Below are 24,651 nucleotides of genomic sequence, written 5' to 3'. Positions count from 1 at the left end.
TGGAATAGCAAACTACACAGTCCTTTCCTGATGCCATCATTACATCAGGATCAAAACCAGCTCCATCCTTGTGAATGACAGCATGCCCCATAGTCCTGAAGGTGGGTGATGGGGAGCTAGCTCTTTTTCAAGGGAGTTCGTTTTTGAAGACTCAATTACTCCTACTTTAAAACATTCTGCAGTTTCGTATCTTTTACAGAAGGTAACTTCTTAAAGAAAACTTGTGAGAGAGGCTTATTTGCATCTTACATTTACAGGGGGAAAAGTTGAGGGGAAACCTCCACACTTGTCCAGTCTCATAAAGAACAAACATTTCTGGGGCATCTGGGTGGCTCAGTCGGTTAAGCGTATGACTTGGGCTCAGGTCATCATCTCGTAGTTTGTGTATTGGAGCCCATGTCGGACTCTGTGCTGACAGCTCAGAGCCTAGAGCCTGCTTAGATCCTGTGTCTCCCTCTCTCTCTCTGCTCCTCCCCTCTCATACTGTCTCAAAAACAGTAAAAAAAAATTTTTTTTAGAAAGAGCAAACATTCCTTCATTTCATGCACACAATTAAAAAAAAATGTAGAGGCACCTGGATGACTCAGTCAGTTAAGCATCTAACTTTGGCTCAGGCCATGATCTCACAGTTTGTGAGATCGAGTCCCACATGAAGCTCTGTGCTGACAGCTCAGAGCCTGGAGGCTGCTTTGAATTCTGTGTCTCTCTCTCTCTGTTCCTCCTCGACTTGTACTCTCTCTGTCCTGCTCTCAAAAATAAAGATTAAAAAAAATTAAAAAAACAAAGCAAAACAAAAAACACGCAGCAAGTCTTGGCCAGTTTCTTTACGTAAAACGCTATTGAAAGTTATTCACAACACAAAAATCTAGAGCAGTGGCTCTTAAATTTGGCTGCATGTTAGAATCAATGGGGATCAGGGGGAAGCTTTAAAAAAAATCCCAGGGTCTGATCATCACCCTAGATCAATTAAGCCAGAGTCTTTGGGAGAAGGGACCCAGGCTTCAGTAGTTTCATCAGCTTCCATAGGGTTTCCAGTTCAAAGACTGAGCATCAGAGAGAGAGAGAGAGAGAGACAGAGACAGAGACAGAGACAGAGAGAGAACCAATGCTAAAAGCGAGCCAGGTGGAGCCTTAACTTGCTTAAGGCCCATGATCTCAATTTTTAAAAATTCATTTAATTTTCATTATAGAGTTTTTAAAACTATGGACTTAGAGCACTGTGCTTCCTGAAGTGAGGGGCACACGAAAGGGGTGTAAGTTGGTGCACATAGGAATGAAAAAAAGAAATATGGCATGAACTCACAGTAAATTATTTCTTTTCAGTTCATTAAAACTTCTGACTTGATTCAGGATAAATCACAAGTGCTGGAGGGTCTTTAACACTCTTCTAATCTTTTTTTAATAAAGCAAGAACTGATTTTCATTTTAAAAGTGAAATGTTTTTTCAAAAGATTTTTTGTTTTATTTATTTTTGAGACAGAGAGAGACAAGGCAGGAGTGGGGGAGGAGCAGAGAGAGAGGGAGACACAGAATCTGAAACAGGCTCCAGGCTCCAAGCTGTTAGCACAGAATCCGATGCCGGGCTCGAACCCACAAACCATGTAATCATGACCTGAGCCAAAGTTGGACGCTTAACCGAGTCACCCAGGTGCCCCAAAAGTGAAATAATTTTTTAATAATAAGTTTAAGATAAATTTAGAGATAATAAAGACCAGGGAGGTGACAAATTTTGAAAATGACATGCAAATAACAAATTTTGAAAGCACTGCCTTAAAACAAGAAAAGTTACTCCATTACCGGCATCCTTGTTTCTTGCTTTCTCTTGCCCTCGGAAGCAGAATCTGCCCTAAAACAAAATAGGTCAGATGAATAGAACTGTACCAATACTACCTTCTCCCTCCTTCACTGCCCAGCCCTAACTCCCCCGCCCCCTTCTGTGCCCTTTATCTGATTGTGAGCCTAGTGGTGGGAAGTACCCTCACCCCATCCTGCAGACTGACTTATAATCCATTTCTATAGATTCTCTACTAGACAACAACTGGTTATTTTTTTTTAATGTTTTTTTTTTGTCTGAGAGAGAGAGGGAGGGAGGGTGAGAGAGAGACAGCACGAGCACGGGAGGGTCAGAGAGAAAGGGAGACACAGAATCTGAAACAGGCTCCAGGCTCTGAGCTGGCAGTCAGCACAGAGCCTGACCCGGGGTTTGAACCCACGAACTGAGAGATCATGACCTGAGCCAAAGTCGGATGCTTAACTGACTGAGCCACCCAGGCGCCCCAACAACTGATTACTTAAAGCAGAGCAACCTTTCTTAAGCCCTTCTCTGTAGGGCATACAAAGAACAGGAAGGTCAAGTCAAAATCAGCAAGGAAGAAGGGAGGTGTGGGAATGCTGCAGAGTGGCATTTCCTGCCTGGCTGCTCCTTAGAATCAAAAGGGGAACCTAACAAGAAAACTTTTCCCAATAATTAGTGATTATTGAGCAAAATTTCATTTCATGGCCATTTGTAGGTCTTTGGAGAAATGTCTGTTTAACGCCTTTGCCTGCTTTTTAAATTGGGCTGACTTTTTGGCTATTGAGTTGTAGAAGTTCCTTAAATATTTTGGACATTAACTCCTTATTGGATATATAATATGCTATTATTATTTAAAAAAACACAAAACCTAACAAGTGTAGGTGAAAATGTGGAGAAATTGGAATACTCACACATTACATTGTAGGAGTGTAAAACGGTATAGCCACCATAGAAAATACAGAAATTCCTCAAAAAATTAAAAATAGAGCTCTCGTATGATCTAGCAATTGCTCTTCTGGGTATACACCCAAAAGAATTAAAATCAAGACCTTGAAGAGATATTGGCGATACCATAATCATTGAAGTATTAATAGCCAAATTATGGAGACAATCTAAATGTCCATCAATGGAAAAATGGATAAAACATGATATGTATCCATTACTTACACACACACACACACACACACACACACACACACACAGGAATACTATTCAGTTTTCAAAAATCCTGTAATATGTAGCAACATGGATAAACTTGGAAGACGTTTTGATAAAATAAGCCAGTCGCAAAAGGACAAATACAGCATGATTCTACTTACAGAATATCTAAAATGATACCTAAATATCTGATATTTTAGATATTTAACATCTAAAATAGTCAAACAATAGAAACATTATTGAAAGGAGCTGGAGAGAGAAATATGGAGTTATTTTTCAACAGGTATAAAGTTTTACAAGACACATAAGTTTTAGAGATCTGTTGTTTCACACTGTGCCTACAGTTAATACTGTGCTCTGCACTTAATGTGTCAAGATGGTAGAACTCCTGTTAAGTGTTGTTGTCATAATGAAAACCAAAATCAAAGACAAATGAAAAAGCAAATGCACCATATTTCTGGGCAACCATTGATCCACTTTCTGGCTCTACAAGTTACTTTGCATTTTCTAGTATTTTATATAAATGGAATTGTACAATGTATACTGCTTTTTGTCTGGCTTCTTTCATTTGGCATGATTATCTGGACATTCACTCAACTGTATGTATCAACTTTTTATTTCTTAGTAGTGTTCCATCATACGTACTGAAGTCTGTTTATGCATTCATCTATTGATGGACATTCAGGTTGTTTCCAGTTCAGGATTAATTATAGTTAAAGTTGCTATAAACATTCATTTGTGTGGACATATGCTATCACTTCTCTTGGGTAGGCAGCTAGGATTGGAAGAGCTTGGCCATAAGATATGTACATATTTTACATTTAAAAGAACTACCAGCAGTGTGTAACATTCCAGTTATTCCCCATCCTCACCAACACTTGGTATAGTCTGTATTCCTCATTTTAGCCACTATACGGCATATGTAAGAGTATCTCATTATAATTTTAATTTCTATTTCCCGAATAGCTAATTATGTTGAACAAGTACTTATCTGTAGAGCTTCCTTACTGAAGCAGCTGTTCAAATCTTTGCCTATGTTTTTATTGGGTTCTAGTTTTGTTATTGAATTTTGAGAGTACTTAACAATTTGGGTACAAGTCCTTTAACAAATATAGGCTTAAATTTTTCCTGCAAGTGTGTATCTGATCCCTTCATTCTGTTTTGTTTTTTTTAAAGTTTTTAATTTTGAGATTAAATTCAAGTTATCAGTTTGTTTTTTATAGGCTGTACTTTGGGGTTATATCTAAAAAGTCATGAAGTGCCTGGGTGGCTCAGTTGGTTGAGCATCCAAGTTTGGCTCAGGTCAGGATCTCACAGTTTGTGAGTTCAAGCCCCCGCGTCGGGCTCTGTGCTGACAGCTTGGAGCCTGGAGTCTGCTTCAGGTTCTGTGCCCCTCTCGCTCTCTGCCTTCCCCCACTCACAGTCTGTATCTCTCAAAAATGAACAAACATTAAAAAAAATCTTTGCCTAACGGAAAGTCACAAAGATCTTTCTTATGCTTTCATGCAATTAGGTTTTTACATTTGGATTCATGACTGATTTTTAGTTTTTTGTTATGTGGTGGAATGTAAAGGCTGCAGACCATTGATTTTGTTGCATATACAGAGAATCAATGGTTGTAGCATTATTTGTTTGAAAAAGTGACCATTTCTCCACTGAATTGTCTGTGCACATTTGTCACATGGCAGCTGTCCCTATGTGCACAGGAAGACTTCCCACTCTGTTCCACTTATTTATCTGCCTTTATGGCAACAACATACTCCCTTGATGACTGTAGCTTTACACAAAGTCTTGAAATGCATAATGTATTAGCCACTTTTGTATTAGCCACTTTGTATTTCTTTTTGAAACTTGTTTTGGGAGCTATATGTGCTTTAAATTCCCATCTGAAATCTATAAATACCTTGCCAATTTCTAAGAACAAAAACAAATGTCTGCTGGGATTTGAACTGGGTTTGTATCAAACCTATTATAGATCAGTTTGAGAAAAACTGGCATCAGATCAACATTCAGTCTGCCATCCCATGAACACAGCATCTCTCTCCATTTATTTAGCTCTTCCTTTTTTAAATAAAAAAAAATTTTTAATGTTTATTTTAGAGAGAGACAAAGACAGAGTACGAGCAGGGGAGGGGCAGAGAGGGACACAGAATCTGAAGCATGTTCCAGGCTCTAAGCTGTCAGCCCAAAGCCTGACACAGGGCTTGAACGTGGACTGTGAGATCATGACCCGAGCTGAAGTCAGACGCTCAACTGACTGAGCCACCCAAGTGCCCCTATTTATTTAGATCTTCCTGAATAGCTCTTAGCAATACCTTGTACTTGTCAGTGTAAAAGTCTTGCAAATCTTTTGCCAAATTAATCCTTATGTTATTTTTAATGCTACTGTCCATGGTGTTGCTTTTTAAAAATTAAAAGAAAAAAAAAAAACAATTTCTCTGCCTGATTTTCTTTTACAATCTGACTGGTGGTTGAGTGGAAAGCAGGAAAGACTACAAAGGACCAGAAACCTCACCACAAACACAAGATCTACAGATAACACAACGGCACTAAGTTCATACCTTCCAATAATCACTGTGAATATATAAGGACTAGATGCCCCAAAAGACCTAGGGTATCAGAGTGGATTAAAACAAACAAACAAAACCAGATCCATCTATATGCTGCCTACAAGAGACTCATTTTTTGACTTGAAGGCGCTTGCAGGTTGAAAGTGAGGGGACACAGAGCCACATATCATGTTAATGGATGTCAAAAGAAAGCCAGAGAAGCCATACTTATAGTAGAGAAACATGATTTTAAAACAAAGATTATAGGGGTGCCTGGGTGGTTCAGTCAGTTAAGCGTCCCACTTCAGCTCAGGTCATGATCTCATGGTTCGTGGGTTCGAGCCTCGCATCGGGCTGTGTGCTGATAGCTAGCTCAGAGCCTGGAGACTGCTGGAGATTCGCTCTCTCTCGCTCTCTCGCTCTCTCGCTCTCTCGCTCTCTCGCAGAAATAAAACATTGAAAAAATTAAAACAGATTATAACGAGATAAAGAAGGCATTATATCATAATTAAGGGGTCTATTCATCAAGCAGAGCTAACAATTGTGAATAGTGCTCCCAACATGGAACCACCCAAATATATAAGATCAATTAATCACAAACATAAACAAATTGATAAAAATACCATAATTGTAGGGAACTTTAATACTCTATTTATAGCAATGGACAGATCATCTAAGCAGAAAATCAAGAAGGAAACAATGGGTCTGATTACACATTGAATCATATAGGCTCAACTGATATATTTAGAACATTTCATCTTGAAGCAGCAACAATACACACTCTTCTTGAGTACACCTAGAACAATCTCCAGAATAGATGACATACTGGGTCACAAATCAGCCCTCAAAAGTTCCAAAGACTGAAATCATACCACCATGCAGGTTTTCAGACCACAATACTATGAAACTGGAGATCAACCACAAGAAAAATAATTGGAAAGCCCTCAAATACATGGTTAAAGAACATCCTAAAGAATGAATGGGTTAACTAGGAACTTGAAGAAATTTTAAAAAAATACATGGAGGGGCGCCTGGGTGGCTTAGTCGGTTAAGTGTCCGACTTTCGCTTAGGTCATGATCTTGCGGTTCGTGGGTTTGAGCCCCGCGTCGGGCTCTGTGCTGACTGCCAGCTCGGAGCCTGGAGCCTGTTTCAGCCTGTGACTCCCTCTCTGACCCTCCCCTGCTCACGCTGTCTCTCTCTCTCCTAGAAATAAATAAAAATATTTAAAAAAAAAAAATACATGGAAGCAAACAAAAATGAAAACAGTACAAATCCTTTAGGATGCAGCAAAGACTGTCCTAAGAGGAAAATACATGGCAATTCAGAAGCAAGAAAAGGTCCCAACTATACAGTCTAATCTTATGCCTAAAAGGAGCAGCAAATAAACCCAAAGCCAGCAGAAGAAAAGAAATGAAAAGATTAGAGCAGAAATAAATGATTCAGAATCCAAAAACAAAAAGGGCCAGTAGAACAGATCAATGAACTAAGAGGTAGTTTTTTGAAAGAACAGACAAAATTGATAAACCTTTGGCTAGACTTCTCAAAAAGAGAAAGGACCTAAATTATGAATGAAAGGAGAGATCACAACCAAAATGCAAACCGTTATAAAAAGATACTATGAAAAACTGTATGCTAACAAACTGGACAATCTGGAAGAAATGGACAAATTCCTAGACACTTACATTACCAAAACTCAACTAGGAAGAACTAAAATATTTGAACCCATAACCAGCCAAATAATTGAATCGGTTATCAAAAATCTCCCAACAAGTAAGAGTCCTGAGTCAGATGGCTTCCCAGGGGAATTCTACCAGACATTTAAACAAGAGTGAATATCTATTCTCCTCAAACTGTTCAAAAAAAAAAAAAAAAAAAAAAACAAATGGAAGGAAAGTTTCCAAATTCATTCTATGAAGCCAGCATTACCTTGATTCCAAAATCAGAACAAGACCTCACTAAAAAGGAGAATTACAGGCCATTATCCCTGATGAACCCGGATGTAAAAATTCTCAACAAGATAGAAGCAAATTGAATTCAACAATACATTAAAAGAATTACTCACCATAATCAAGTGGGATTCATTCCTGGTTTGCAGGGCTGGTTCAAAAGTTCACCAATCAATCAGCATGGTACACCAGATTAACAGAAGAAAGGATAAGAACCTTATGATCCTGGCAGTAGATGCAGAGAAAACATTTGACAAAATACAGCATCCTTTCTTGATAAAAACCCTGAATAAAAAGTAGGGATAGAAGGAATATAACTTATCATAAAAAACCAATATGAAAACAGCTAACAACATCCTCAATGGGGAAAAACAGAGCTTTCCCCCCTAAGATCAAGAGCACAACAGGAATGTCTACTCTCACCACTGTTGTTCAATATAGGATTGCAAGTCCTAGCTTCAGCAATCAGACAACAAAAAGAAATAAAAGCCATCCACACCGGCAAGAAAGAAGTCAAACTTTCACTCTTTGCAAATGATATGATACTCTACATCGAAAACCTGAAAGACTCCACCCAAAAACTGCTAGAGCAGAAACATGAATTCAGCATAGTCATAGGATATAAAATCAATGTATAGAAATCGGTTGATTTCTATATACCAATAATGAAACAACAGAAAGAGATGAAGGAATCAATCCCATTTACAATTGTACCAAAAACAGAGGATATCTAGGAATAAACCTAACCAAAGAGGTAAAAGACCTATATGCTGAAAACTATAGAAAGTTTATGAAAGGCATTGAAGACGACATGAAGAAATGGAAATACATTCCATGCTCATTGACTGGAGGAATACTGTTAACTAGTCAATACTACCCACAGCAATCTACACATTCAATGCAATCCCTATCAAAATAACATCACCATTCTTCACAGAACTAGAACAAACAATCCTAAAATGTGTATGGAACCAGAAGACACCCTGAATAGCCAAAGTAATGTTGAAAAAGAAAACCAAACCTGGAGGCATCTGGACTTTAAGCTGACAAGTTAGATAGAAAAGTCTAACTACATTAGTTCTGGGAGAACTGGACAACAACATGAAGAATGAACTTGGCCCACTTTCTTATTTCATACATAAAAATAAATTCAAGATGAATCCATCCAATGGAAACATTGGATTTTGAATTTATTCTAAATGTGAGACAAGAAATCATCAAAATCCTACAGGAGAAAAAGGGCAACAACCTCTTTGGCTTTGGCCACAGAAACTTCTTACTTGACATGTCTCTGGAAGCAAGGGAAATAAAAGCAGAAATGAACTATTGGCACCTCATCAAGATAAAAAAAAAAAAAAGCTTCTGCACAGCAAAGGAAACAACAAAACTAAAAGGCAACCAACAGAATGGGAGAAAATATTTGCAAATAACAGATAAAGGGTTAGTATCCAAAAATATCAGGAACTTACAAAACTCAACACCCAAAAAACCCCCAAATAACCCAGTGAAGAAATGAGAAGACATGAACAGCTGCTTTTCCAGAGACGACATCCAGATGGCTAGCAGACATATGAAAACATGCTCAACATCACTCATCAACAGGGAAATACAAATCTAAAGTCACAATGAAATAGCACCTCACATCTGTCAGAACAGCTAAAATTAACAACTCCTCTGTCAGAACCAGATGTTGGCAAGGATGTGGAGAGAGGGGAACAATTTTGCACCAGTGGTGGGAATGCTAACTGGTGTAGCCACTCTGGAAAACAGTGTGGAGGCTCCTCAAAAAATTAAAAATAGAATTACAACAACCCAGCAATAGCACTAGTAGGAATTTATCCAAAGGATACAGGAATACTGATTCATAGCAGCACAAGCACCCCAATGTTTACAGCAGCACTTTCAACAACAGCCAAATTATGGCAAGAGCCCAAATTTCCATCAATGGATGAATGGATAAAGATGTGGTATACATACATATATGTATACACAAACACACACACACACACAATGCAATACTACTTGGCAATGAAAGAATGCAATCTTACCATTTGCAACAATATGGATGGAACTAGAGAGTATTATGCTAGGCAAAATAAGCCAAAGAAAGACATATCATGTGATTTCACTCGTAGGTGATATTTGAGAAACTCAACAGATGAATATAGGAGAAGGGAAGGAAAAGTAAGAAAAAGGAAAAGAACAGGAAAAGGAAAAAACAGGGAGGCAAAAATAAGAGACTCTTAAATACAGAGAAGAAATTGTAGGTTGGAGTGGTGGGGGTTTGGGTTAAGTGGATGGTGGGCATTAAGAAGGGCACTTTTCAGGATGAGCACTGGGGGTTATGTAAGAGATGAATCACTGGGTTCTACTCCTGAAGTTGAAATGATACTGCATGCTAACTAGCTTGAATTTAAATTAAAGATAAAGAACTGTAATATATTAACAATTCATATGTAAGCTGTATGGTATAGGCTAACATGTATAATTGGAAACCTTGAAGGAGAGGAAAAAGGGAATAAGACAATTTCTCAAGAAATAATGGCTAAAATTTTCTACATTTGATTTTTAAAAAGTCTATAAGCCAACATATCCAGAACCTCAACAACCCCTAGGCTCAAGAAACAACCAAACAAAAATTGCTTAAAATTATTAATAAAGAGAAAATCTGAAAACCACTCTCAGAGAAAAGCATCAACTTACATATAAGGGAACAAATATAAGAATGATAAAACTTATCAGAAACAATCAAGTGAGAAAATAGAGCATCATCTTTAAGTTACTTGAATAAAAAAACTCAGCCTCGAATTTTATACCCAGTGAAAATGTCTTTCAAAAACCAAGCTGAAGCAGACTTTGTCAGACATGTAAAAACTAAGAATTCATCAGCAACAGACTTGCATAAGAATATTTAAAATCTTTAAAGCAAAGGAAAATAACACCAGATCAAAATTTCTATCTGTACAAAGGAATAAAGATCAGTGCTAGTATGTGGCAAAACATACATTTTCTTATTTTTCAAGTTTTTTAAAAGTATAATAATTTGAAACAACAAAATTAGAAGTTTATAGCCTATGTAGAAGTAAACTGTATGATAAAAGTAGCCAAAACTCGAGTCATGTTTAAGGAATGATGTGTAAAGCAATATGTTACCTGAAGATCAAGGGTGGTAAGTTAAACATGTATATAGACCATAAAGTAACCACTTAAAAACACCAAAGTTATATCAAATAAACTGACAAAGGAGATAAAAAAATGGAGTCATTAAATACAATCCATTTAACTAAAACACACCAGAAAAAGTGGAACAAAAAACAGGACAAATATAAAACAAATAGCAAGGTAATAGGATACAAATACAACCCTATCAATAATCATATAAACTATAAATGGTTTAAATATCCCAATTAAAGAAAAGACGGTCATACTGAGATTAATAGCAAATCACAACCAAATGCTGCCTGTAATAAACCCACCTTAAATATATGAACCCAAGGAAGTTTAAAGTACAGTGATGGGAAAAGATTTGCCATACTTACACTAATAAAAAAGCATACAAACATCATACAAAATAGTTTTCAGGACAAATATTGCCAGAGGTAATTCTGATATATTTGATCAATCAATATTTGACAAGGGAGCCTAGAACACTCAATGAGGAAATAGTCTCTTCAATAAGTGTTGCAGGGAAACACATGGAAGAGAATTTGGACCCCCATCTTCCAATACTCACAAATATTAATTCAAATGGATTAGAGACTTAAACCTAAGACTTGAGACCATATATCTCCTAGGAAAAAAAAAAAAAAAAAGCACAGGAAGAAAGCTTCTTGACATTGGTCTTGGCAACTTTTTTGTATGGAACACCAAAAAAGCAAGCAACAAAAGCAAAAATTTAAAAACTGGGACTACATCAAACTAAAAAGCTTTTGCACTGCAAAAGAAACCCAAAATAAAAATGTAGTTTATGGAAAGAAAGTATTTGCAAATCCTATTGTGGTAAGGAGTTAATATCCAAAATATATAAAGAACTCCTACAACTCAATAGCAAAAAAGAAAAAAGAAGGAAGAGAAAGAAGGAAGGAAGAGAAAGAAGGAAAAGAAAAGAAAAGAAAAGAAAAGAAGAGAAAAAGAAGCAACCTCATTTAAAAATAAGGCAGAGGATTTGAGGAGAAATTTTTCCAGAGAAGATATTCGAGTGGCTAATATGTACACGCAAAGGTGCTCAACGTCAATGATCAGAGAAATAAAAATCAAAACCGCAATGAGTTTATTACCTCACACCTGTTAGAATTCCCAACAAAAAGACGAGAAAAGTGTTGAAAGAAAGAAAACCCTGGTGCCCCATTAGGGGAAGTGGAAGTTGATACAGCCACTATGGAAGACTGAACAGCTAGTATGGAAGTTCCTCAAAAAGAACTACCATAGGATCCAACAGTTCTACTTCTGGGTATACATCCAAAGGAAATAAAGTCACTGTTGAAGGGATATCTGCATCTTCATGTTCATTATAGTGTTATTTACAATAACTAAGATATGGAAAAAACTTGCCTTTTGACAGATGAGTGGATAAAAAAAGATGTGGTATACTATTCAGCTATAAAAATGTAAATCCTGCAGTTTGCTATGACATAGATGGACCTTGAAGACATCATGCTAAGTGAAATAAATCATAGAAAGACAAATATCATATGATCTTACTTATATATGGAGTAAGAAAATCCACTTAATATTGCAACACAAATGTCTGTTTATAGATGAATGGATAAGGAAAATGTGGTGTAAATATACATTGGAGTATTACTCAACCATAAAAAAAAATAAAACCTCTCCGTTTACAACAACATGGATGAACCTATAGAGGTTACAATGCTAAGTGAAATAAGTCAGAGAAAGAAATACTACAGGATTTCACTCGTATGTCGAATTTAACAAAGGAAACAAAAATCAGACTCCTAAATAGAGGACTGGTTATTCCTAGAGGGGAGGTGGGGGGGTGGGGGAATGAGTTGAAATGGGGTTAAGAATACGGTTATCTTGATGAGCACTAAGATGTATAGAATTGTTGAATCATTATATTGTACTCCTGAACCTAACAGGACATTGTATATTAACTATACTTGAATTAAGATTAAATAAAAACACACTCAAACCCACAGAAGTCAGTTTTGTGGTTACCAGAGGTGGAAGTTGGAGGGTGAGGGTGATCAAAAGTGGAGGAAAGGGGTCAAAAGTTAGACTTCCAGCTATAAGATGTACATGTAATGTACAACATGATGGCTATGGCTAATGCTGTGTGTGGTATATTTGAAAGTTGCTAAGAGTAGATCCTAAAAGCTCTTATCACAAGGAAAAAGCAATCATAATTTTATGAGAAGCTACATGTTAACTAAACTTCCTATGTAATCATTTTGCAATATATGTATGTCAAGTCATTATGCTAGATACCTAAAACTTCTACAGTGCTGTATGGCAATTATATCTCAATAAAACTGAAAGAATATCTTATTCCTCACAAATGTTCAACAATGAGAGGGTCAAAGCAATATATTCACTTACGTAATGTAACACGTGTTATGTTCACAACTGTTTCAGGGGCTGTACTGTAGGAGTTAAGCAAAAGAGTTGTTTATTGCTTATACTTTACTGGAAATTAAGTATTTAGAATTTTATCGCTGTGCACACTTTATCAGGTGGTATATGAAAAATACTAAGTTGGTTTAGGAAGGTTGCAGGATCTAAGATCAATGTATACAAATCAACTGCTTTTCTATAGGATAATCAACCAGAAATTAAAATTTTAATATAAGAGCAAAAAATATGGAATGCTTTTGTATATACTTTGCTAAATTTACCCGATTTATAGGTTTAAGACAAAAACGTTACTGATCAAAATTTAAGAAGTCCTACATAAATGAAGAGATATACCATGTTTGAGACCATGAAAACAGTGTTACAATGTCAATTCTTCCCAAATTGATCTATAAATTTAATACAATCCCAGTCAAAATCTGGAAGACTTTGTAAAACTGATAATATTTATATGGAAATGCAAAGGACAAAGTATAGTCAGAACAACTTAAAAGGCTGGAAGACTAATGCAACCTCATTTCAAAATAAGATACAGTAGTTAAGATAGTAAAGCTACGATAATTCAGATAATATGTAAAGTCAGATCAGTAGATCAATGTTACAAAATACAGGCATCACTTGTTTCATTGCACTTTGATTTATTCCCCTCCACGGATATTATGGCCTTTTGTTTTATGGTTTTTACAAATGAAAGGTTTGGCAATCCCAATCAAAATAATACCAGGATTCTTCACAGAGCTAGAACAAACAATCCTAATTTTCTTTTATGTCTGTATTTTATTTTGAGAGACAGAGCGAGCGGAGGAGGGGCAGAGAGAGAGGGAGACAGAATCTGAAGCAGGCTCCAGGCTCTGAGCTGTCAGCACAGAGCCTGACGTAGGGCTTGAACCCACAGACTGTGAGATCATGACCTGAGCCAAAGTCGGACGCTTAACTGACTGAGCCACCCAGGCGCCCCTAGAACAAAGAATCCTAAAATTTGTATGGAACCAGAAAAGGCCCCAAATAGCCAAAACAATCTTGAAAAAGAAAACCAAAGCTGGAGGCAACACAATTCTGGACTTCAAGCTGTATTACAAACCTGTAATCATCAAGACAGTATGGCACTGGTACAAAAACAGACACTCAGATCAATGGAACAGAATAGAGAACCCGGAAATGCACCCACAAATGTTTGGTCAACAAATCTTGGACAAAGCAGGAAAGAATATCCAATGGAATAAAGACAGTCTCTTCAGCAAATGGTGCTGGGAAAACTGGACAGTGACATGCAGAAAAATGAACCTGACCACTTGTGTATACCATACACAAAAATAAACTCAAAATAGATCAAAGACCTAAACATAAGACAGGAAGCTATTAAATCCTAGAGGAGAAAGCAGGCAACAACTTGTTTTACCTTGGCAGCAACAACTTCTTAGTCAACACATCTCCGGAGGCAAGGGAAACAAAAGCAAAAATAAACTACTGGGATCTCATCAAAATAAAAAGCTTCTGCACAACAAAGGAAGTAATCAGCAAAACTAAGAGGCAACTGATGGATATCGTCATATTTGCAAATGTCTATCAGATAAAGGGTTACTATCCAAAATCTATGAAGAACTTAGCAAACTCAACACCCAAAAAACAAATAATCCAGTGAAGAAATGGGCCAAAGACATGAATAGACACTTCTCCAAAGACGACATCCAGATGGCCAACTGATACATAAGATGCTCACCATCACTCAACATCAGGGAAATACAAATCAAAACCACAATGAGATACCAGCTCATACCTGTCAGAATGGCTAACATTAACAACTCAGGCAACAACAGATGTTGGTGAGGATGCAGAAAAAGAGGAACTCTTTCGCACTGCTGGTGGGAATGCAAACTGGTGCAGCCACTCTGGAAAACAGTTATGGAGGTTTCTCGAAAAAATTAAAAGTAGAGCCATCCCATGACCCAGCAATCACACTACTAGGTATTTATCCAAGTGATACAGGTGTGCTATTTCAAAGGGGCACATGCACCCCAATGTTTATAGCAGCACTATCGACAATAGCCAGAGTATGGAAAGAGCCCAAATGTCCATTGACAGATGAATGGATAAAGAAGATGTGGGTCCATTGATAGATGAATGGATAAAGAAGATGTGGTACACACACACCATGGAGTAGAACTTGGCAGTCAGAAGGAATGAAATCCTGCCGTTTCCAACTACGTGGATGGAACTGGAGTGTATTATGCTAAGCAAAATTAGTCAAAGACAGACAAATATCATATGACTTCACTCATGAGGACTTTAAGATACAAAAAGAGATGAACATAAGGGAAGCAAATATAAAAACAGGAGGGGCACAAAACATAAGAGACTCAAATATAGAGAACAGAGGGTTGCTGGGAGGGGTTGTGGGGGGGTGGGTGGGCTAAATGGTAAGGGGCATTCAGGAATCTATTCCTGAAATCATTGTTGCACTATATGCTAACTCAGCTATAAATTAAACAATTTAATAAACTTAAAAATCAAGTTAATAAATAAAGATGACAGAAGACATGTGTTACTCATGGTGCTATATAATATAGAAATACATATATACATGTAAGTTTATCATTATGAATATCCTTCGTATCTAATCTGAATGAGATGTATATTATAACTCTTTGGTCTTTTTCTTATACAGAATTCTATAAATTATGAAATGAAATTCTATTGGAAAAAAGATTAAAGGTTGGTGGCAACCCTATATCCAGCAAGTCTATCAGCACCATTTTTCCAATGGCATTTGCTCTTTGAGGTCTCTGTGTAGCATTTTGATAATTCTTGCGATATTTCTAACTTTTTCATTGTATTTGTTATTGGTGATCTGTGAGCTTTGGGGTTACTATAATTTTCAGGCACCACAACCTATGCCACAACATTCATTTCCACATCTCTCTTCAGGCTTACCTGAGACAATATTGAAATTAGGCCAATTAACAACTCTACAATGACCTACAATGGTGTTCAAGTGAAAGAAAGCGTAGGTCTTCCACTTTAAATGAAAAGCTAGAAATGATTAGGGGGCACCTGGGTGGCTCCATTACATGTCTGACTCTTGATTTAGACTTAGCTTATGATCTCATGGTTTGTGAGAGTTGAGTCCCTCCTGGGAATCTGCAATGACAGTGCAGAGGATGCTCGGGATTCTCTCTCCGTCTCTCCTCCTCTCCCACTCATGTGCACAATTTTTCTCTCTCAAATAAAACTTTAAAAAGCTAGAAATTATTAAACTTAGAGAGCCATGTTGGAAGTGTTAGGCCTCTTGCAGCAGTTAACCAAATTGTGAATGCAAAGAAAAAGTTGTAAGTTAGAAGTGCTATTCGAGGGATGATTTGAAGGAAGGACAGGACGGACAGACAGGACGGACAGACAGACAGACAGGACAGACAGACAGGACAGACAGACAGGACAGACAGACAGAAAGACAGACAGACAGAAAGACAGACAGACAGAAAGACAGACAGGACAGACAGACAAAGACAGACAGAAAGACAGACAGAAAGACAGACAGAAAGACAGACAGAAAGCAAAACAGTCTTATTACTTTATATAGAGAAAGTTTTAGTGGTCTGGATAGAAGATCAAGCCAACCATAACCTTCCTTTAAGCCTTCCCTGAAGGCTAAGAGGTGAAAGAGCTGCACAAGAAAAGTTGGAATCTATCAGAAGTTGGTTCATGAGGTTTAAGGAAAGAAACCATCTCCATAACATAAAAGTATAAGGTTAAGCAGAAAGTGCTGATATAGTAGCTGCAGTAAGATCCAGAATATCTAGCTAACATAATTACTGAAGGTAGCTACACTAAACAGATTTTCAGTGTAGATAGAACAACCTTCAACTGGAAGAAGATGCCATCTAGGACTTTCATAACTAGAGAGAAGTCAGTGCCTGAATCAAAGGACGAGCTGAGTCTTCTGTTAGGGAGGAAGATAGCTGCTGACTTTAACTTAAAGGCAATGCTCGTTTACCATTCCAAAATCCCAAAGCCCTTACGAAATATGCTAGATCTACTCTGCATGTGCTCTATAAATGGAACAAAGCCTGGGTGAGAGCACATATTCCACAACATGGCTCACTGAAAATTTTAAGCTCACCGTTGAGAACTCCTACTGGGAAGAAAAGATTCCTTTCAAAATATTTATTACTCATTGGCAATGTACTTGGTCACCCAAAAGCTCTGGTGGTGATGTACATCAGATCAAGGTTATTTCATGCCTGTTAACAACATCCATCCTGCAGCCCATGGATCAAGAAGTCACTCAACTTTCACATCTTATTTAAGAATATATTTCACAAGGGTATGGCTGCCCTGGATAGTGATTCCTCTGATGGATCTGGGAAGTCCACTGAAAACCTTCTAGGAAGGACTCACCATTCTAGATGCCAGTAAGAACATTCGTGATTCATAGAAAGAGGTTAGAAGATCAAAAGGAACAGGAGTTTGAAGTGGATTCCAACCCTCACGGATGACCTTGAGGGAGTCAAGAGTCTAGTGGAGAAGTAACTGCAGATGTGGTTGAAACAGCAAGAGAGCCTGAAGATGGACTGAATTGCTGCCGTCTCATGATCAAACTTGAACAGACAAGGTGTTGAGCTTCATGGATGAGCGAAGAAAGTGGTTTCTGGAGATGGACTCTACTCATGAAGAGGTTGTGACATTTGTTGAGATAGCAACAAAGATTTAGAATTATTTCCTATACTTAGCTGATAAAGCAGCAGCAGGGTTTTCAAGAACTGACTCCAATTTTGAAAGAAGTTGACTGTGGGTAAACTGCTATTAAAGAGCATCTTACACTACAGAGAAACTGTTCAGAAAAGGAAGTATCAATTAATGTGGGAAACTTCATTGTTGCCTTATTTGAAGAAATTGCCACAGCCACCCCACTCTGACTAGTCAGCAGCCATCAACATGGAGGCAAGAGCCTCTACCAGCAAAATAACTCCCTGGAAGCTCAGATAGCAATTTTTTAGCAAGAACATTTTAAATTAAGATATACAAAGTGTTTTCCTAGACATGAGGCTATTGCACACTTAATAGACTATAGTATAATCATAACCTCTGTATGCACTGGGAAACCAAAAATTCATTTGACTTGCTTTATTGCAACATTCACTTTATTGTGGGATCTGGAACTGAATTTGCAGTATCTCAGGCATGCTGGTGCACAGTCTAGAAAGAGCTACACACACACACACACACACACACACACACACACACACACACACACACACGGTCATTTGATTCCCTCAAAGTTTCCAGGAAAATTCAATGGAAGAAGTAATTATTTCAATAAATGATCTGGAATAATGGGACAGCCATATGAAAGAAAGGAGAAGGGAGGGAGTGAAAAGAAAGGAGGAAAAGAGAACTTCAGCCCTTACTTCATACAGTATATAAACATTAACATAAAATGGTTCATGACTGAAGATCTAGAACTGTAAAACTCCAAGAAAATGTAGAGAAACATAGGATTGATCATGATTTAGCTAAGATTTTTTAAGCACATCCCAAAAAAAGCATGAAGTATAAAAGAAAAAATCAATTGGAGAAAAATCAATTGGGCTTAATAAAAATTAAGAACTTTTACTCTTTAAAGATACTATTATATTTAAGCCAAAACTCCTAGGGATATGCCCCTGAGTTAAGTTGTTCCATTTTCCTCATGTCCTCCTTTAGCAAATGGAGGTAAAAATACATTCCTTAGGGATATTCATTAGGGTGAAGACTAAATGTACGGAATTGAACGTATTTAGCAAAGGATCTATTAGGTGTCTAAAATCTAAGCTGTATTAGCTATGTACCAGCAGGCCCTCAATAAATACACATGAAAATTTTAAAGAGACATTTATAAAAATAAAAAGGAAGCCACATACAGAAAATATATACAAAACATAGTTGATAAAGGACTTGGGGCTTGTATGTAGAATATATAAAGAACACTTTTTAAATTTGTTTTAAAGTTTATTCATTTTGAGAGACAGACAGAGAGAGACAGCGCATGAGAGCGAGAGCGCACACGAGTGAGCAAGCAGGGGAAGGGTGCAGAAAAGGGGAGAGAATTCCCAAGCAGGCTCCACACTGTCAATGCAGAACTCAACATGGACTTTAAGCCACAAACTGGGGCTCCAACCCTCAAACCAGGAGATCATGACCTAAGCCAACGTGGAGTCCAACGCTTGAGCTGACTGAACCACCCAGGCACCCTTATAAAGAAACCTTTAAGAAACACATAATTCATTTTTAATAGTATTCCTATTAAAGAGTTGAAGATACATTACCTAAGAAGATATAGAAAGATGGAAAACGAGCACATGAACAGAGATGCTTGACACCATTAGTCATTACAGACACGCAAGTCAGAACCACAATGAACTACTACTACACTTCCACTGGAATGGCTAAGATTAAAAAGATTAACATTACTGGGACACCTGGGTGGCTCAAGGTTAAGCATGTGACTCTCAATTTCAGCTGAGGTCATGATCTCACAGTTCCTGGGCTCAAGCCCTGCACTGGGTTCCATATTGTCAACTTGGGATTCTCTGTCCCTTTCTCTCTGCCCCTCCTCAACTTGCACATGTGCTCTCTCACTCTTGCAATAAATAAAACTTAAAAAGAAAAAAGACTGGGGCGCCTGGGTGGCTTAGTCGGTTGAGCGTCCGACTTTTGCTTAGGTCATGATCTTGCGGTTAGTGGGTTTGAGCCCCGCGTCGGGCTCTGTGCTGACTGCCAGCTCAGAGCCCGGAGCCTGTTTCAGTCTGTGACTCCCTCTGTCTCTGACCCTCCCCTGCTCACGCTGTCTCTCTCTCTCTCTCTCTCCTAGAAATAAATAAAAATATTTTTTAAAAAAAAAAAAGAAAAAAGACTAACATTACCAAGTACTACCAAGAATGTGAGCAACTAGAACTCTCCAAGACTGTTGGTGGAGGGTTAAGTAGTTTAACCACATTAGAAAAAGTTTCGGCAGCTTTTTAAAAATTAAATGTACACCAACCATGATCTAGTAATTCCATTCCTATGCATTTACTCCAGAGAAAATACATGTCCATACAAAGACTTCTATGTGATCCCAAGTTCTTTACTTATAACCAGACCCTGGAAACTCAAATGGCCATCAACAGGTGACTGGATAAACACATTATGGTATATCCACAAAGGATTACTTGGCAATATGAAAGCATGAAATATTGATACTCACAATATGGGTATATTTCAAAACAATTATGCTGAATGAAAGACTGGGAGGAAAAAAGTGCATACTTCTAATATTTATTTTTGAGAGAGAGCGCGCGCGCACGCATCAGTGGGGGAGGTGCAGAGAGAGGGGGGACACAGGATCAAAGCAGGCTCAGTGCTGATAGCAGAGAGCCTGATATGGGGCTAGAACTCACAAACCATGAGACTGTGACTGGAGCCAAAGTCAGATGCTCAACCACTGAGCCACCCAGGCACACAAAAGGGCATATCCTTGCATTCCACTGATAGAGGAGTTTGCAGTTCAAAAAAATCATGGCAAAAAGCAGATCGGTGATTGCAAGGGGCAGGTAGGAAGGATGGAAAGGGAAGAAGGGAAAGATTTAAAGGGGCAAGAGCATCTTAGAGACAGATATGTTCATTATCTTGATTGCAGTGATGGTGCTAGGCGTAGACATATGTCAAAACTCAAACTCCACACTTTAAAAATATACAATTTTATTTCAATGATCTCAAAGCTCTAAAAATTACAGGTCTTATGACCCATTCTTCATAGGCCTATATGGAAAAGTGGCAAATTAATGCTAAGTGGATACATGTTTCCTGGGCTGGAAATAATTCAGTGTTTTGCTGCAGAAACCAGCAAATCCTTATATAGAAAACTGCACACAATACTCTCTCCTCATGTGGGGTGTGGCCAGACGCAGAACAGAGGGAAAGCCCAGAACATTGAATTATATATTAACTCGTCACACTAATAGCAGTCAATATGGCTTATTAATTTTGAAAATCGCAGGGCACCTGGGTGGCTCAGTCAGATATCCGACTTTCACTCAGGTCATGATCTCACGGTTTGTGGGTTCGAGCCCTGTGTCAGGCTCTGTGCTGACAGCTCAGAGCCTGGAGCCTGCTTAAGATTCTGTGTCTCCCACTCTCTCCGCCCCTCCCCCACTTGTACTCTGTCTCTCTCAAAACCAAACATTAGAGGGTACAGCTTAGTGGTAGATCATTGGACTGAAAAAATAAACATTAATTTTTAAGAAAACTGCATACCTAGGTTTGTCATTTAATTTAGGATCCTGAGTTTTTACTGATGGTTCTTGTAAATCTGAAGAATGTTCGTATTTTGAAGTAACTTCCAATCATGAAAATTAAAAACAAAAATTAAGCTTTTCAAGTAAACATTGAAGCGCAATACTCAAGCCTTAGAATACATTTTAAAACATCTGACCTTGTTGCAGATCATCCAGTTTCGATATTTCAGGTGAACTATCTTCTGTGTTTGTTTGCTGTAGAAAAAAGTAGTTACGGTGCCTTTGAAGTCCCTCTTTTGAAATGCTTTGGGAACGACTTTACACATCCAAAGAAAAAGCATTTCTACTAAATAAGGAGATACCAGGCTTCTTAGTAGATGTGGCTCCTAATGACTGTTGGCTGTTCCAAAAACTTGACATTCACTCTCAGGCAAAGATTTGCCACTATCAGAAACACTCATTACACTTCTATATAATCTCCACGTCATCACATATAAACAAAAGGAGGTCTGGACTGAATACCCAGTGCATGTCAAGAAATGTGTTAGGATGAAAAAAAGAAGTATGTCTAACATCTGGGAGGGCTACAGTATGAACCAGCTATTATCTCCATTTTATAGAGGAGACACCTCAGACTCAGTGATGTTAATTTTCCTAAGTTCCTGTATCTAGTAAGTGAAAGCCAGGTCTCCCTCTAAACATTAGACTCTTTTCCCTAGATCTCCGTCTCCAGATCCCAAGTGAGGGAATGGGGCAGAGCCAGCCAAGTCACATATTCCTTGGGAGAGCCAACTTGTCTGAGAGCAGAGAACCCAGGAACATGGCATGCAAAAATAATCTAGAAGGAGAGGAATGACCACCACCACCACCCAACCCCCCATCCAAAAAAAAAAAAAAAAAAAAAAGGAGGAGAAATCTGTTTCTCTGGAAAAAAATGGACTACAAGCCAGGAGGGGTGGCTTCCACAGTGGTTCCACAGTTAAGAACCTTGTGCCCAGCATCCCATACTCACAACAGGCTCAGACTGGTCATTTAAGGGGAAAGCTATTGGGCGGTGGTCGTCTCCTGCACTCATGAACTCGGCCAGCTTGGTAGATTCTTCTGTCCAGTCTATACACACAGAGAAAAGAGCATTAGAAGTGGTAACCACATTCTCCCATTGTTCTTCATGGGACGCCCATGCTGATAGTACATCGCCATCTATTGCGAAGAGCTGGTAATTACATCCGGTCTCAAACCTCAAGTTTGAAATCTAGCTGCACTTTCAGAAAGAGCTTTGGGATTTAACTCTAATTAAATAGATACAGGATCTATAACCAAGCCCTTTCCATGCCCCCATCTTCTGCCTCCAGGCACCCCTATCATTTTCTCCTTTTTTCATTTCCATTGACCCACAAGAGAATTTATTGGGTTGGGAAAATGATTCGAGGTGTTAGCAACTTTTCTTTCTCTGTAGGGACAACAGAACATTTATTACTTTTACAGAAGCACAGGCTTTCAGGGACCTCTTCCAAGCAAGGTTTTATTAGTGTTTTTAAGGGAATTCAGAGTAAGAAATTTTATTTCCCAGTATACCTGTCTCTCTTTCATGACTGCTAGGAATGTCAGTGTCTGCTTTCTCAGATTTACCAGAAAGTTCTGAGGAGCTTCTTTTCTGGCCAGACATCTGAAATGCAAGCCAAAATCCACGTGACCTTTAAAAAGGACTCAACTCTTAAAATTTAAGGAACATCTAAAGCTCGGAACACAGCACACTGATAAATTCGAAGTTAGTCAATCTTTGGCTTGTTTTCTTTTGAAGGATATTATACGGTTTCCACCTCTCTAACCCCCTTCCCTCCAGGACTAGCTCTGGCTGACTACTTCCCTTCTCGCATACCCCATCCTGGGGTCTTCACAGCCTCTCCATCCTCTGACCCAAGTCTGACCCCTTATTAACTTCTAACTCCTGTTTCACACGGAGACTGAATCTCGCAAGAAGAGACTGCAGGGAGATCCCCACTGTAGGGTTTCTCCGACCCCACTCCTTCCCTCACTAGGGCCTCACAGTCCAGGAACTGCAGCTTAACAAGCATGCAAACCTTAGTTCTAACCCAAAAAATTGTCTTCACTTTGGGAGATATGGAAATACATACAATTTTTCTTTGTTATTTTTAACGTTTATTTATTTTAAGAGAATGAACAGGAGAGGGGCAGGGAGAAAGGGAAAGAGATAATCCCAGGCAAGCTCAGCTTGGCTCTGTCAGCACAGACTCCAGTGCAGGGCTTGATCCTATAAACCAGGATATCAGGACCTGAGCTGAAATCAAGAGTCAGATGCTTAATGGACTGAGCCACCCAGGAGCCCCCTGAAATTTTTCATTGAATAAAGGAAACCTCTAGTGTTGAGGCAGAAAGGAAGGGAGGCCCAGAGGACTAGTTCACCAAAGCAAAGTCATTTTAGTTTTAGACTGACTCTTAACCTAACTGTCAGCAAGCCATAAAAGGAGTCCTATGATCTGACTCACGGAAGACCGGAAGACTGCATTCCAACTGGCAGTAAAAGGCAGAGGCCAGACATTGTTAAAATTGCTCCCTGTAGGTAATCTCACAACCCTAGGAAAATAGAAAGATTTACTTCCCAGTGTACATGATAAACCCAAAGTTTAACAGTCCCTCCATATACAGTTAGGTATTTGTAAAAACATAAAACCCTTTGCCAGAGGCAAAGTGGGGGTCCCTCGTCCTCACCTTGGAGGAAAGGCCACTACTTTGTGAAGTAGCTCTTTTCTTATTTCTAGGTTTAATAAATCTTTGTCCCTTTCTCTAAATGGCTTGCTCTTATGTTCTTTCTCCCATAAAGCCACAGCCCTCTTTCTTGGTGAAGGGCCATACACCCTCTCTCTGGGGACCTTAGCCTATCTAGCATCAGTGTTAAGCCAATTCATATGTAATATGTTATAGGAAGTAATTTTTTAGTAAATGATACATTCTCCACTTTTTCTCATCCTTATCCATAAAATGGTCTTTTCATAGGGGGAGTCTTTGGAAACACTACCAGAGAGCACTTTACAGTATATAAAATGTCTCCATATGCAACTCAATACCAAAAGCAAATGGGCCCAAGGCTTCCTCCCTGATTTCTTAATTTAACCACCTATCGGCCATTACCATAATATCATAGTTCTTGTCACAAATTTCTTTGCTCTGCCTATCATCTGTGCTAGGGAAAACCTTTGTTTATCTTGTGTGTCAGTAGGAAACAGTCAATGATATGGAAGCCATATCAGTCTAGAAGAGGTGTAGACCATTTCACCATAAGACCAGGGGATAAAATTTCAGAACTCCCGAAGAGACAAGATTTATAGTGATTCTCCTT

The 24,651-nt window shown here is 38.4% G+C and overlaps 1 protein-coding gene across 1 annotated transcript in view; it reads right to left on the bottom strand.

The window, feature by feature from the left end:
• The window catches only part of SYCP2L (synaptonemal complex protein 2 like), a 94,747-nt gene that overhangs the window by 36,774 nt on the left and 33,322 nt on the right, over positions 1–24,651 (bottom strand). Inside the window, exons 16-20 of the mRNA XM_077770007.1 lie at positions 22,869–22,959; positions 22,306–22,403; positions 21,491–21,548; positions 21,313–21,394; positions 1,798–1,846 (exon numbers count right to left, since the gene is read on the bottom strand). Of these exons, the coding sequence (XP_077626133.1) occupies positions 1,798–1,846; positions 21,313–21,394; positions 21,491–21,548; positions 22,306–22,403; positions 22,869–22,959 (378 nt within the window). The remainder of the gene's footprint in view (positions 1–1,797; positions 1,847–21,312; positions 21,395–21,490; positions 21,549–22,305; positions 22,404–22,868; positions 22,960–24,651) is intronic.

The sequence above is a fragment of the Crocuta crocuta genome, unplaced genomic scaffold (genome assembly GCF_008692635.1).
Source record: "Crocuta crocuta isolate KB4526 unplaced genomic scaffold, BGI_CrCroc_1.0 scaffold24, whole genome shotgun sequence".
Lineage (NCBI taxonomy): Eukaryota > Metazoa > Chordata > Mammalia > Carnivora > Hyaenidae > Crocuta > Crocuta crocuta.
Note: the sequence above shows the minus strand (reverse complement) of the source record. Positions and strands in the feature narration are given on the sequence as shown.